This window comes from Corvus brachyrhynchos, unplaced genomic scaffold (genome assembly GCF_000691975.1).
Source record: "Corvus brachyrhynchos isolate BGI_N302 unplaced genomic scaffold, ASM69197v1 scaffold34, whole genome shotgun sequence".
Classification (NCBI taxonomy): Eukaryota; Metazoa; Chordata; class Aves; order Passeriformes; family Corvidae; genus Corvus; species Corvus brachyrhynchos.
In genome coordinates, this window is record NW_008238126.1 from 7,461,596 (window position 1) to 7,477,652 (window position 16,057).

The 16,057-nt window shown below is 41.3% G+C and overlaps 1 protein-coding gene across 11 annotated transcripts in view; it reads left to right on the plus strand.

Annotated features, from left to right (window-relative positions):
* Positions 1-16,057, plus strand: part of FGGY (FGGY carbohydrate kinase domain containing) — a 257,963-nt gene that overhangs the window by 139,763 nt on the left and 102,143 nt on the right. For 9 of the 11 annotated variants that reach the window (XM_017733516.1, XM_017733514.1, XM_017733509.1 and 6 more), the window contains one exon: positions 9,065-9,150. In XM_017733516.1, the coding sequence (XP_017589005.1) occupies positions 9,065-9,150 (86 nt within the window). Of the gene's footprint in view, positions 1-9,064; positions 9,151-16,057 lie in introns of those variants that run through there. The other 2 variants (XM_017733519.1, XM_017733518.1) reach the window with 2 other exon arrangements.

Consider the following 16,057-nt stretch of genomic DNA (forward strand, 5'->3'; position numbering starts at 1 on the left):
TTGATTTTATTGAAGTGGAGTGTTCCCTGATAGAAACATTCCAAATGCCTTTCTTATCTAGGATTAGATATACATACAAATTGAGGTGCAGGTAATAAATGAGTCCTCAAAGTATCCTAGGATTTAGTTACAGAGGTGTATTTCCTGCTCCAGCTCCTGGAGCCTGGAGTGCCAGAGGAACTGCTTTTGAGGCATCCAGCAGTGCAGGGTGGGTGTGATGGCTTTGGCTGCTGGGGGGGGAACTCTCCACTTCCAGCTTCAGTTTAGTTCTGTCCCATCAGCACGAAGTAAACCATGTGTAGAGGGAAGGTGCTCTGTGTATAATGTGGAGCTCTGCCTCTGTCTCCTGTGTTTAAATTTCGTGTGTTACAATGACATATGGCCTCTTAATGACTACTGCCAGATAAAAGGAGAGACACTTGCCACTTGAAATTTTTATAACCTCCTCCAGCCTGGCTTTTTGCATTTGGCCTCAATGATGCTCACTGTCATTTTAACAAAGCCCAAATGCAAATTGCTTGCTGCCAGTTTCAAGCAGCCAGATTCTCCTGTCCTTGCAGACATGAGACATTATATTGTAACAAGGCACAGATTGGGGAAAGCCAAAGGAATTAATTCATAGAAGCAGGTACTGACAGATTAATGACATTAGAGGCTAATGAATGTTGATAATGAAATATGATTATCTATCTACTAGTTCTTCCCTTCTCAAGCTATGAGTATCATACATCAGTCATTTTATAAATCATAAAATGTAAGCCATAAAAACATGAAATGAATCGTTTGCATTTAAAACATTTTCATATTGCAAGGGGTATCAGTACCTGACTGCTCAGGAAATCCAGATTATGGGGTGTCCAAATGTGGTCACGTGGAGGTGTGAGTCTGCTGTGACCTCAAAGCCCTGTGACATAATTGCTGTGGTGTAAAGGGGAGCGCATTGCAGGGCTTGTTCCTTCCCCAAGCCAGTGGGTGGGACACAGGATCCTCCTGACCCCAGGTGCCAGCCAGCAGCAGGGATTTCCTGGCAGAAGGGTGCTACAGAAGAGGGCTTGTTCATATGTCCCTTTTCAGCTGCTGACATACCAGCTAAGGAGATTATTGTCCTTAAGAGAGGGTTTTTTACCTCAGTGTCTGCCTGCTGAGCTGCCCACTCGACACTCCCCACGTCCTAAGTGGTCTGGGCATGACTCACTATTAAACTGCTTAAGCTTGCCCTGCTTAGCTCGGGCACCTCAACACCTACAGCAACACCTCAGCTGCTGAGGAGCTGGAACAGTTATCCTGGAGTGGGCTGTAATCAGCTGAGATTTGGTTAAACCTTTTAGCTCTGGAGAGGTGCAGGATTGAGTGGTTTTATTGCTTCTGTACTCCTTGCAAAGTAGGAGGGGGAAAGGAATTAAATGAAGAGCGATGGTTTATTTTCAGTGCCAGGCACAGTAATGCATCCATGGCTTACCTGACATCAGGGCTGTCAGTGAAGGATCATGTTGGGCTCTGAGAGCTCAAACTCAGCCTCGTGTAATGCAAGTGTCCTCATCTTTTGCCCAGGAAGGCAAATCTTGTAATAACTTCGAATGTCAGGTTGTTCAAATGAGACCTACAAGAGCAGTTTGCACATTCATTGTTTCTCAGTGGACTGCCTTGAACTGGGCTATGAATATAAATTACTTAAGTCTCTTCAGATTCTTTGGTATCAATATTTTATAAATCAATAAACTGTGACACAGGTATTAAAGGCATGGTCAGGAAAACTACCTGTAGAATGGTATTTAATGGTCTCCTTCCTGTTTTTTGAGTTGTATCATCTTTATTTTCTATGTTAAGTGTATTTTCCATGTATGGCAGGGTGAGATTTTGATCTAGCTCACACACCACAGGGAAAAAATACAGTCATTTATTCTGACTGCAGGATTATTTCTTCAGATAGTGGTAATGCACAAGCTGGCAAAAAGGAAGCTTAGTTTTCAAATCCCGTGGGAGAATTGCAAGATTAGCAGGTAGAAAGACACATTTTAATTTTATTCGATCCTTTTCAACTGAGACTATCTGAGAGCTTTGCAAAGTTGAAACTGAAATTCCCATCATGCTTCTACTTAATTATGATAACTGATGTTCAGTAAATGACTGCACTGTACCTGGTTTGACCTGGGTTACTGCCTGGGAAAGTTTTGCACAGTGTCTGCCCACACTGTGCCTGGCTTTGGTGCTCATGGCTTTGGTGTCTCCAGCTTTCCTGACTACTGAGTGTAGTGAGATGGGTTGGTTTTTTCCTTTCCTTCCTTATTCCTTTCTCAGTATTCCTCCCTAATGTTGTCATATACCTGACAGTATCCCAGGAAGTTAAGACAAAAACAGTGGATTGGGCACATTCTCCTATGTCTGACCATAATCAAAACTGGCTGAACCAAGGTGTATCCAGAAGCTATTTTGAGCCTTTGTCCCTTTGGTTGGCATCATGTTTCTGGAAAGTTTTTCATCAGAAGGCTTGACATGGCTGCAACATGTTCAACACAGGGATGTTTGTAAAGAAAACAAAGCAGAACAAAACCCGCAGCCAGACACTTTGCACAGTCATGCTCCAGGTCAGCATGTACACCCTAATATATGAAGAATCACTGTTGACTTTTGCTTTGAATTCCCTGGACCTTATTTTGAACTCCCCAGGAATTTAATGTTTCTGCTATTAAATATTTTTGCTGTTTTCCCTCTGTACATCTTTGCCTGGGATTGGTGCTGTGCACATTCCACAGCTGCTTGCATTCGTATGGGTTTTGCAGAGAGGGTGCAGTGGGGAAAAGTACTGCTTTATGTCTGAAGTGAAATAATAAAATAGAAGTTAAATAATAATGATTAAATAAAAGAGAAACTTATGAGTTTAACTAGATGCATTTTTGGAAGGAAGTTATTTAAAGTACTGATACTAAATGATTGGTGGTCTGCTGTTACACCGGGAGGTTAATTGTGTGTACATTGTCACTAAAGCCTCCCTCTCCCTTTCCATGGTGCTCACCTGAGTCTGGAAGGCCACGTTAGGACATGTGTGATGACAAGATGCTCTTGTCTCATGTTTTGCCCTGGGTTCTCCTAACAACAGTATTTGCAAACCTGACCTCTGTGAGGAAGGGTCTGACATGGGTCAAATCAGCAGTGCTGGCAGATTGTGAGTGATTCGGGTGTCTCTCAAAAGAGGAGTGGAATTTCTGTGGCTTGAGGAGTTTTCATCTAAGCAGTTAAAAGTATTGCTAAAATATGACTTTGCAAATTTATCCTGACTTGGTTGGAAGTACGGAAGAGGAAGGAGAAGGGGGAAGGACTAAGGTGACCTAGAAGAAAGTTGGAGCGGGACTTCGGACAAGGGCCTGGAGTGACACTGTCAGAGGGCAGCGTTACATGGGATATTGGGAAGGAATTCTTCCCTGTGAGGGTGGGGAGGCCCTGGCACAGGGTGCCCAGAGAAGCTGTGGCTGCTCCATCCCTGAAAGTGTCCAAGGCTAGGAGGGGCTTGAAGTACCCTGGGATAGTGGAAGGTGTCCCTGCCCATGGCAGGGGGTGGGACTGGATGGCCTTTAAGATCCCTTCCAACCCAAACCAGTCTGTGATTCAATAATGACCTAACTGTGCTTTTCCATTTCCATCACCTTGTTCCTAGAATTGAAGCTGCAGATGACCTCAGTCAGTGTGAGGAATGAGCTGACACCAAAGTACAAGAAGTAGATAGTGTTTTTTATTTCTTGTGGCTTTCTTCTTCCTCTCCCCTTGTATTTATTTGTGGAGGGATGCTGCAGGTTTTCTTCAAAATCACAGGTTATTGTCACCTGCTTCTTTTAAACTTTCTTTTCCATGTAATGCTTTCTCTTTAACATTTCATCTCCCTGCACAGCATAGAGATTTAACTAGAGACTGGAGGCTTCAGCATGTATTCTCTTCTTCCAGCTCTTCATCTCTATTCCATTTCGAGTTTGAATTGAAAAGCTAAATTTTTTAAGGCCATAATAGGCTTTTTGAGATCTTCTGTTTGATTTGTATTTGCTTATATTCAGTTCAGCTTGATTGGGGCTGAATCATTTTACCCTCTGGCACCTCTTAGTTAGCATCCATGAAGTTAATTGTTTGCTCTTGATGCTTGTGATTGCAGATAGGTGTTCCTATGGTGCAAAGCCATCCCTGCAAGTGGATTTTGTGTGTCGGGGACAGCTGTTGGCAGTAAATGATCAGCTGAGGCCTGTGGGGCAGTCTGGTTAAAGTGTGCACAGCTGTGGCTCACTTAGGAGCAGCATTGTATTTTTCTGCCTGTGTGGATCATGTGTGGTAATAGAGTCCAGTGTTAAATGCAAAACAAAACAAATACATGATTTTTTTATAAGGCTCACTTCTGTAGGTGCAGCCACATTTGACTTTTGAATGTGGTCAGCTGAATTAAGAACATAACCTGTAAATGAAGGTGAAATAAAGAATCCTTTGACAAATACTTAGAAACTAGCTGAAAGATGGTTCTGACAAAGTCTTCCTGAAGCCAGTAAGGTAAGTTTGAATGTAACCCTCACTAAAAAGGAAAATAATTCCTGGTTACTGGTTCTTTTAAAATAATAAATTAAATTCACTCCTTTTACTGTTATTTCCTTAGATTTCTTAATTTACAATTTTCTTACAAAACATTATTGCAATAGTTTTTTACTTCTGTAGTTGCAGGTAAATTTTTGTGCAGTTTAATAAGCAGGTTCTGTACGTTTGGTGACTTTGGCTGAAAAAATTGGGTGTTCATTGCCTGCATGCATAGGTAGTTCTGGGAGGTAGATGCCTGCATGTGACTTGAAAGTGGGGGTACATAACTCCTTCCCGTGGGAAGTATTTTGCTGCAGGTGTTTGTCAGTACAACACAACTGTACAGATATCTCTGAGGTGGCAAACCAGTGTTTGAGCAGTGCGAAGGCAGCTCGAACACAGCAGTGCAAAAACTGCAGAGAATGGTTGTCCAGCTCTAGAAGTAGCCTGTTATTATTTTTTTTCCCTAGAGATAGCAGAAGAAAAAAAACGTTGTTTACTAATTTCTGGCTGAAAATGTTATTGTAGCTTGTGCCAAAACGAAAGGATGCATGTTATGTTTTCCTCATACTAATGACATTACGAACCAGCTATTTCTAAAAAATACTAGTCCTATTAAATCAGAGATGCTGAAGTTTTTTGTTTATTCTAAGTGGGTGGGGGATGTTGGACTGAGGGTAAGTATTTGCTTGGTAACTGCCTCCAAATGAAGTGCAGTCTTCTATACTCAGTTTTCACCACTCTGCTCTTAATGTCATGTTTAAGAGCAAAGAAGAGCCTCCCTTCAGGAAAAAAACCCAAACCATGTAGTGACTGTTTAGCATATCATTCCTCTGCCATTAATAACTAAAATCAATAGTCTGTGAGAAGTTTTTTTTTTCTGGCAGTGAGTGATCTTCCTGTATGTTACAGTTCACATCCTCAGTTAGAGCTGCTGTTTGATCCATCATCCTTCTTCCTTCTGTACACCTGTGACTTGCAGCTACCAGTGGGATCATTTGCAGAAGCAATTAAAACCTCTTCCCCTGGCAGTGGGGGGAAGGATAGTGGATGCAGTGATGTTAGCTTGGCAGCAGCTCCTTTGCTGGTGCATATCTTCTTCACTGCTTGCTGCCCTTGCAGCTGGCTTTTTGTCTTGTTGAATGTGACTGAATATTTTTCCATTAAAATGAATAATAAATTCTGTGTTAAATGAGAATGACTCCAGGCTGTTGAGTTTGGAACTGAACTCTTGTTTAGAATTGTTTATAAATGTTTCAACACTCTGTGTTATCACAGTCCATACACAGTGCAGACACACATGCATAAGTTGTACTTCAGCCTGGATTTGGCTTTTAACTGTAGTTGCTAATCAGGCAGAAGTGCCATTTAGAAACAGCATTCACAGCTGGGAGATTTGAAGCACCTGCACCTCTGAGCATGTCCTGCTTGGTCTGTCTGCCCTCCATGTCTCTCCTCTCCTCTGCAGTGGGACAAGGCTCCCAGCAGGCACACACTGTCCTCCCTGCCTTGTTCCAGCTTCTCCAGCTCTGATTTCATGTGCCTGCTCTCTGCCTCTGCAGCCCTTTCTGGCCTGGGCCCTGGTGCTTGCCTGCCTGTGGTGCCATGCCTGGGATGCCTCAGGGATTTAAGGATACTTGCACCAGTGTCTCGGTGGTGCAGGCGGTTTTCTCCCCCTTCAGCAGCAGCCTTACTCCAAGAATTTACTTTCCAACCCCTTCTCTCCTCCCTGCCCCAGTTCCTGACTCTGATAATTCAGTCAGTTAATCTTTTACCAGTTAGAGTGCAAGTTGTGTCAAAATCGATCAGTTTGCAGCCATGGCTCTGGCAAGGATGGAATTTGTGCTCATGGCCTATCTTGGGTGTGTGGGAATAGCTCTATCACATGGCTTGGCATCCAGTCTGAAGTGTGGGAGATCCAAGCTGTAAATCCTTGCTTTGAGTTGGAGCAGGGCATGGGACATGAGTTTTTAGATCCCTGTGAGTGTGTGTATTAAGTATTCCATTGTTCCCTTTCTTCCTTTCACACAATGTGCATTTGTTTTCTGTGATTTAGAAAAAGACACCCTATGTGTGTATTTTCAGTCCAATTAAGAAATCCCTCATTTTCCCTTCTTGCCTAGGAAGATTAAAATACATTGCACTACATAATTCTTAAACTCTTGTCCCCAGGTGTTTGGGATTATCTATAAAAATCTCAAAAAATCATTCTGTGGAGGTGTAGCTGTTAAAATAACCCAAAGCAATCAGAGAGAGAGAGATGAAGAAAGGGTACCCCATAAGTAACTCTGGAAAGCAGAAAGATTGTGTGAGTTCCTTTGCAAGTGAGTTTGGAGGGTGAGTCGCAGGATGTGAACACAACATTGGGAACGTTCCTGGATCTTTTCCACAATCCTTTTAATGTGGTCACAGACTCCTGACTGGGTGAAAATAAATCTGAATTAACTTCAGTGAGTGTCGAAAACATGGAGACTTTAAATTTGTTTGGAAAAAGCATCAGAGTGTGCTACGATTTTTTTTTTTGTCTCTACTAATTAGTGATGACACAGCATCAAGATGGCAAAAAATGAATCATTTGGATGTTCATGAAACAAAGTATTTTGAGTGTCACTAACATGTGGCTTTTGGGAATTCTTGAAGTAATAGAATAAGGATCCAAGGAGTATCTTTGATGAAACAGATTTGTTTGAAGAAGACAGTTATTCTTAATCCAGTTTCTTTCCTGATTAAAGTAACAGCCAGACTGCTCCTGTTCCTTCTTGAAGGCTGTCAGGTGTGTTAACAATATGTAATGGCTTTTATTATCAAAATAATCAGGCTGAATGATCTTTGGGCTAAACTGTGGAGCACCTTGGCATTCACTTAGGAAGTTAAATTTATGTGAGTAGCAACCACCTATGTCTGGGAGGTGACCTAAACCTGAGTGGTCAGGAACAGACATCCAAAAGTTGTGTGTTTTATATTAAAAAATTGTAATCAGAGCATTTCTTTTTAGAACTCAATAGAAACCCAGTAAGTTTTAGAAGCTTTTCAAGGTCTAAACTCCAAGTTTTAAGACAGATTCTTTGCATGACCCAAGACTAAACAAAATTTTGCTTTTTTGTACTAACCCAGTTGCACTGTAGTTTCTCGAATTCATAGATTCCATTTCAGCAGCTTTCTGGACTTGTAAGATTTTGGGTTGATATCAGAGTATCTGAATTAAGTTACAGAATCATAGAGTCACAGAATGAATGAGGTTGGAAGGGACCTCAAAGCCCATCTCATTCCAACCCCTGCCATGGGTTGCCACTCTTCCAGGTTGCTCCAAGCCCCATCCAAACTGGCCTTGAACACTTCCAGGGATGGGCACCCTGTGCCAGGGCCTCAGCGCCCTCACAGGGAGGAATTTCAAGAGCCAAATATTATTTCTTAAAATGGAATCGTGTTCTCTTTTAGTTCAGCCTGTACATTCTTGACACTGCATGGAATTAATTTTTGCTCCAGAAAAACCCCAGCAAGGACTTGTGTTTCTAAGGCAGGAGCTGATCTTAAGTGAGAAAACTTTGCCCTTTTCAATTATTTAAAATGCTGGTGGAGGTTTTTCAAGCAGTCTTCCCATGGAAGTTTGATTTGTGACCCTTGTGGGCTTTTATTTAGTTTTGATATTCTTATTTTAATCTACTGAGGTGAGAGGTGACTGTTGGGATTGCTTTGCAGGACAGTGATGCTCACTGTCTGTCACACTGGAATACAGCATTACTCCAGGGAAAACTTTCTTCCTGTTCATCATGGTCTGATAGCTGGATGGTGTGGAGATTGTTTGTGGAAAAGTAGTTTTGAGAATATGCATTGCTAACATAAGCTAAAATCAGATTGAGCTTTGGAGATGAAAACAAGGAATAGAGCCTGGCCCAGGTGATAAGATCAGCCTTTTGTGATGTCTTCTTGCTTTCTGGACCATCACCTCTGTGCAGAGAACAGTGGTAGAAACTTTTTGTAAATGATTTTTTTTGGTAGAAGAGATTTTTTTTAGGAGTTTGGAAATGTTGTGTAGCTTTTTGGAAAGCCACGTGATCTGCAGGCTTTGTCTGTGTGCTCACAGAGCTCCTTGTTTTCTTCCTATGCATATAATTAACAAATACTAAATTTTAAATCTTAAATTTTAAATATTTTCAAACGGTTTATTTTAGAAAATAGAACATTTTTCAGGCAAATGTTTTTTGATAAAGTTGTTGACTTTGAAACTGCTCTGACACGGAGCAGCTGATGGGGAACAGAGACACCCCAGGTTATTGATCTGAAACTTGTGCCTCCGTGGACTCCTCATGGGGAACTTTGCTTATGATCAGTCTGTGGTGGGGGAAAGGCTCAGTTCTCCAGGCAGTAAATCAGAGAGTAGAGCTGTCTGGATGATCAGAACACTGGGTTTAAAAAAATTGTCCTTTTTACCTAAATATCAGGGTTTTAATTACATTAAAATAAGGACATGACCATGCCTGACCTCTAATACCTGCCTTTCTAAACATATTTTTATTAGAACTTGCCAGAATCGTGGGAGAAGGTTGGCTACTTCTTTGATCTTCCGGATTTCTTATCTTGGAAAGCCACAGGTGTCACTGCAAGGTATGTTAATTATAACAGTATGATTTTGTCTCTTTTCTTATGTACATTTCTGCTTTAATTCATTCTGACTGGACCTGCTGTTATGTACATCTGTCTGTAATTCAGCTAGCCCCAAAACATCTTGAACCTATCTCCTGCCTCCGTCGTGCATTCCTGAACACAGTTGTTCCTGGGAGCAGTGGAATTCACAGATACAGTATGTTGCTGCAAAATGTCATTTTGGAGCATGAATGTGATTGCTGGAGTTTCTGTTAAATACACTTCCAATAAGTCTTTGAAATCTATTTTTGTTGACAAATTTACTGACTTTTTTGAGAATTGGAAGTGTGCACTTCTTTGCCATGTGGGAGGGATCGGGTAAAATCTTAATTTAAAATGGTCACTTCACTGTAAAACATGGCAGCTGTGCTGCTCCCCAAAAGCATCCTGGAATCCTTGCTGAGCAGTTGAACAAAACCCTCTGAGACAACCCCTTAAAAACCTGAATTACAGTGACCAACACAGGTGAAGAGCATTTGCAGATCCTTGTGAGAAGTGAGGGACAGTATTATTTATTTCAAATCATGCCCAGTTCAGTGCAGCTCACAGTTATTTCCATAGCAGTTTGTGGAGTGGAATCTGTGCAAAATGTAGTCTCAGATGAAAGCTGGCCACAGGATAGTTTTAGTCTCTATGGAAATGAGATATCTTCCCATAAGATACAGTTCTTTTTATTTGAGTGCTCTATTTCTCCCTAGTTAGCCTTCCTGATTGACAGCTATTGTTAGAGCATTATCTGTTCTATATTCCTTGCATTATACAGCAGGGAAGTGCTATGATTGACTTTAAAAAGTCAAGAAGAGGGGTTGTGCAAGGACTTGCCAGATGATAATTGATAAATGGTATCTTAAATCTTCCTCCTTTGGACTTTCAGTCAGATTTTGCTGTCTAACTCTGAGTTATGTAACAGAAGAACAACTTGCACCCCACAGATCTTGCAATCTAAACAGTCCTGTCACCTGACCCAACTCTACCTTCAAGAGGATAAATCCCAGGCTCCCAGATGATATTCCAAGGTCTGCATCTTGTGAAAGGACTCAGGACTTTGATTTAGCATTAGCACCCTTTGGTCAGGGCATGAGGTGGAGGAGGCTCTGAAAAGGGAGGGCACAGTGATCCTGACAGCTCCATGGTTCTGCCTGGCTTTGGCTTCGTGTTCTTGGCTGCAACTTCCTGGGGGTGAAGCAGAGAATCTCTCTTAAAAAAAATAGAGTTGCAGAGGATTATACTCAAAAGCTGAGATGCCTGAATTTAGACAGGCAAGTTAATTTCCTTAGCAATGGCAATGTGATTATTCAAAATCTTTTAATTGTATTGATGAAGGTTGTAAGGGAGAAAGGAATGTTGGGAAAAGACTCTCTGGATAAAGTCTTCCCTCACACTTTGGCTGAGAGTCTTCTATTTTGAATAAAATAGCTCCTTGTTCATTGCTGTCTTTAATGTGCTCCCCAAAATTAAGCCCATTGTTTTGATTCTAGTGGATTGTCTTATAGGGTAACAAAGGAAGAAGAAAAAGACAGGAAAAGAGGGACAAGAAGCATTTTGCTGGAATCAAACCTAATTTTTTTCCCTTTCTCTGCTTTACCCCATGCACACCCGTTTTCTGAGAATTTTCTTGTAGGTTGGTGAAGTCAAGTAATTTGTCCTGCATATGCTCATAACACAAGGGAAGTGTGAATTTATCAAGTATGAGATTCTTACCTCTTACCACCCTTTCTCCCTTTGAGCACAAAGGAGTCTATTCACAGGGCAAAACACAGTGTTAGTCACTGTGAATCATACAGAACTTGGCCCTGATAAAAGAAGGATTTATTTTTTAAAAAAATTGTTTTGGTGAGGAGGATTTTACCAAAATAAATGCAATTCTGAAGGCACTGTTATAGAAAAGACCTTGCTTCGTTAAATTTTTAAGGGGCTCTCTAAAACATTTTGTATGTATTTGACATTTAGAAATTATGTAAAGTCTTTTTGCCTTCAGTGAGGTTGCTGTGCACAAAGTTAAGTAGTGTGTGAGATCAGAGTTTGACATGTTTGAAAAAGCAGTTCTTGATGTGTGTTTCTAAGTATGAAATCCTTTGTCTCTCACCTTTAATTCTGCTGGCTTGAACTGTCTTGTTGCCAAGTTTTTTTTCCAGTGGACCTATAGTAAACAATAAATGTTTCTTACCTCCAGGGTGGAGGCTCAAACATCATCTAGGATTTTTTACCTCCTGGCTTTGAAATTGCTCTGTATCTCACTGAACAACATCCACTCATCAGTTGCAAAGGATGAGTTCCAAATTGTTGATTCCCTTTGTTCTTGGAAAGCTGTTGCCTGTAATGCTCCATATTTAATATGGTTATGTTTTGGTTATTTAATATATTATTTCTGCTTTGGGCTGGTGATTGACCATTGACTCGTCCTGAACGATCCAGGCATGGTCATGCTGACTATTCTGCATTAAAAAAAAAGTTACTGACAGCTCTTCAGTTAAAAAATTTAAACCTGGAACTTCTCAGCTTTGCTCCCCAATGCTGCAACAATGAGTGTTGGTTTTGCCACTTGAATACTCGGTTGTCTTCTCCCAGAAGTGCAGTGGTGGAGAGGAGGAGCTGTTCTCTGACAGACTCTTAGCAGTGCTTTTCAGAGGCTCAGCACTTCTGCTCGTGGTGAGTGTGACTCACACTGCTCTCCCTCCCCCATCCACAACTTCTGGTAACCTTTCCTTTATATGGTACTTTGGGTACAGCTGTCTTAATAAAATCTAAACTCCTCTCTGGTTTAGTTATAGGCTACTGTGTTATGGATGGGGAATTCTTACCAGAGATGCACATCTGTAATCTTAGTGTGTTTCTGGAGTCTTGTGAAGGATTACATTGCAGATAAGAATAGGGCTGAGCTGTTAAACTGGGTGGAATCCACACACAAATTTCTCCAAGGTCATATGTATTTAGACCCAAAATGCTGCTTCAGGGCAACTTCCAATCATAGGCAACTCAATCACTGCAAAATGAGCTAGTCTGTACTGGAATTTAAGATGAATTCTAACAAAAGAGAGATTAGACCTGTGAAAGAGGATTTGGAAACATAAGGAATAATGTTAGGCTGACATTATTGAGATAGAAGGTGTCCAGCATTGTGCTACAAGCCACCTCTCAAAATTACCAAAAAAGTTGGAACAAATGGAATATTTGTGCAGGATTTTTTTTTCATCTTATACTCTAGATATGTTAATATCTGGGGAGGATAATGTGCTATCTAGTAGAGACTTCATCTCAGCTATGAATTTGACCCAAATAATTTTCTTGTGAAAATACTTGTCCAGTCAGTCTTCAGCTGCTTGCCATCATGACATGGGAAAGGGTGGAACAGCTGTTTCATATACTTCACTTTTCTAAATGATCTCCTTCCAACAGATCTCAGGATCATGAGTTTCTCGGTTTTATAAGAAAGAAATTCATACTGTTTATGGTAGTGATGGACTACAAAGTGAAAAGCAAATGCTTGTAGTTGATAAAAAGCATTACTGGGAAGCACATGAGTAATATTTGTCTGTATCTCTGTGAGAGAGGGGGATCTCTTTTCAGTATACAGTCTTATTTTCAAGAAAAAGATACTTGACAAACTGTTTTCTTTCATTTATGAGTTCCTTGGCCTGTGCACATTTAAGTAGCTGGCTCTTTATGTTAAGCAGTGACTGATTCCTTAAACTTAAAATTCCTTAAATTCCTTTGTAACTTGTTGCTTGTAATTAGGGCTTGAGATGGCTCCCTTGAACTGCTGGACTTGCAAAGAACTCCCTGGATGTTGTCACAGTTGACGCAGAGTCCACTGGGATGAACAGGAGTAGAGTCTGGTCCCTTGTTGAATTGTAGTGAGGGAAGCTTGTAATAGAACAATAAAGCCAGGGAGGTGCTCTAGAATCCAAGAATCTGGATTCAGATCTCTACCCTGTGATGTTCCTTGTGTGATTTGGAGAAGTGAATTAAATCTGTGTCTTTGGAGGTGTAGGGGCAGCTGAATACATTTGAGGATTTGATGTTTGTTCATCCCTGTGTTTGTTCTTCATCTGTTAAACTGATGCATCCACACACTCTTAGGAGGTTGCTTACTTTTACCGCTGTGAGGTCGGTCTCTCATGGCTGTGTCAGTGGAGCCCTCACCAAGCATATTACCCAGAACAGGCTGGAAACTCTGAGAAGGGAGAGGGAGTTTGGAAGAGGAGCTTATGTTTAGAGGCGCTGTTGAAAAAACAAACTGGTGCGAGTTAAACGATTATCTGAAGGATGTCTGTGTCTTTTTCAAGGATTGGGCAATCCTTTCAGAGAGATGTGGTAACTGCAGCAGCACAGACACCACTTTTTGGGGCCAGCTGCCCTTCCCTTCCTTCCTAGCCCTGCCGTGACTAATGGATACCCTTTGGCTGGGATCTGGCATTTGGATTCCTGTTGATATTTTGTGCCTACTTCAAAAGATGCCCAGTCTAAAAATCAGGCCTGTCTCTGGAAAGAAGGGGCCTAGGGAATACTGCAGAAAGCTGTTGTGATTAGTGCTGAGCCCATGGGGCAGTGACAGTATCCTGAATTGCACCCGGGTGTTGTGTCCTGTTTATGACATGAAACCCAAGACTTCAGACTTGCAGACTTGTTTAGAGAAGTCTCTGGAGAAGGGAGAATTATCTTGAAAGGCTGGTTGGGAGGGGAGGGATGGTGTTTTTGTGGATTGGACAAAGTACCATGCATTTTTTGTCATAGAGCCAAAAGCAAGTGTCCCTGTGATGGTATGTTTGCCAAATGAGAGAATTCTACTGCTATCAGGCTTTTAATAAATTCAAAACATGTTCTTTGGAGACTGGTGACACACAGACTGATCCAGAAAATAGGAAACGTGTAGCTGGAAAAGTTATCAGGACTGTGAAGGGCAGGCGCGATGTGGGCCATTACTGTTAGATATTTTTTAAAAAAAACTTAAAAACGATATGTCCTTGAGTCTACCAAGCAATCTGAAAGAGTTCTGTGTGCTAAAGGAGAAAATTGTCAGCAGGTCTTGTTAATGTTAGCCAGGAAGCACACAGGCAAACAGGAAGCTTTAGCTATTGTTATTGTACAAGTGCCCTTTACAAAATATGAGCAAAAGAAGCTTAATGTGTTTTCCACAAGAACAGGAGCCCTTCAGAGTGTCTCACTGTATCTGCCCAGTGAAGAAAAACTGCACTGTCCCTGTCCAACAACTTCGGACATACATTGAGAGGTTGCACTGCAGAGGCTTGCATTCAGATCTTCAAATATTTACTACTTTATTTTTTGAAGTTGTTAGGATTGTTAATTAGCTGTCACAATATCTAGCCCTTCATTTTCTATTATGTTCATTTGCTGCTACAAAAAAAACCCCCAAAAAAACAAAAGCCAGCTAGGTCAGTATAGAAAGGATTGGGGGCAGTGGATGTATTCCTGGCAGTTTGCCACGGAGACACTGAACTGAGCCAACCATGAAGTCATCGTGAACTCAGGGAGTCTCACTAATCCAAGGCAATGTGTCTTAATTTGACAAAGCAAAGGCTGCTTGATAAGCAAGCCCAGCTAGAAATGCTGTGAAACGGGGGTGTTTGTTAAGTGGAGATTGTGGACGAGAAATGTGGTGATATGGAAGGAATCATCTTGGTTTCAGGTCCTTCCTCCCCCAAGCCCAAAGGCAGGCTTGGCTCCCTACTCCCCTGCAGCTTGGGCTGTGCAGTGGCTTGATGTGAAATTTGAGAAACATATGTAGTTTTCTATTTCAGGAAAATGATCTCAGGGATTGAATGTGTGTTTTGTTGGCTGTTAAGCTCTGATCTTGCCTAGTGTGGTAGTTTGAGAGTGTGTGTGTGTGTGTATGTGAGTATGTGTGTGATGGTTAAAACGTTCTCCAGCACTTTAAAAACATAATAAAAAAAAAAAAATCAGAGTTCATATATTCATTGTTGTTAAAGGTCTTATTTCTTCAGTCTCAAAATGCAGTTAAACGATTATCTGAAGGATAATCCTATCTGACATCCTAAGAAGACTCCTAAAGAACTGTACTGTGTGTATCAGAAAATGTCTTTTATTTTTCCATAATAGTCATTAACATTTACTTGAGCTGAGGAGTGGTGTGCACACAGTTTTCCATCGAAGCAAAGAAGCTGTGTTTAAACAACCATTTCATTGTTGGTCCTGTGCAGAAGCAATGTAGATACTAACTTCTGCAGAACACTGTAATTATTAACTTCTGTGAGGTTGAGATTACAATCTCCCCTTAATAAAGTTCATAAAGAGATGGCTGGGAGATTCCTCTTGCTGACATCCTCACTGACGGTGGGACTGGATAACTGGGCTTCACTGGGGCTGGGGGGGAGTATTGAAGGAAGTTGTGGTATTACAGCCTTAAATTCTGAGGAAAAATGAGACAGAAACCACAGAGGAGTTTGTTGTCTTTCAGTTCTCTTGATCTCATTTTTTTACAATCATTTCAGTTCTCTTCAGATCCAGGCTGGGTGTTCAGGGTGTTTCTTTTGCATTAGCTCCTGTGAACACCATCAGGGATCAGACCCTCATGGTACAAGGGATGTAATAAACAATCTGTCATCTCCTTTGAACTCTTCCTTATGTGAAACCCCATGGAAAGCCCCCTTGTCCCTTGTGAGATTGGGTCTCTGTTCAGCCAGAGCTGTGTAACAATTGCTTCCTTGCATAAATTTGAACCAGATAAGAAAATAGCCATGTTTATGGACTCCTGGGTCATTTACAGCCCCAGCAGTGTTTTGGTGTGCACATATATAATGCATGTATTCACAGTAAATTCTTAAAAACCACCCCCCTGAAAACAATAACATTCCAGGGGCGTTCTCATCCAGGGAAGGGAAAGAAAGCT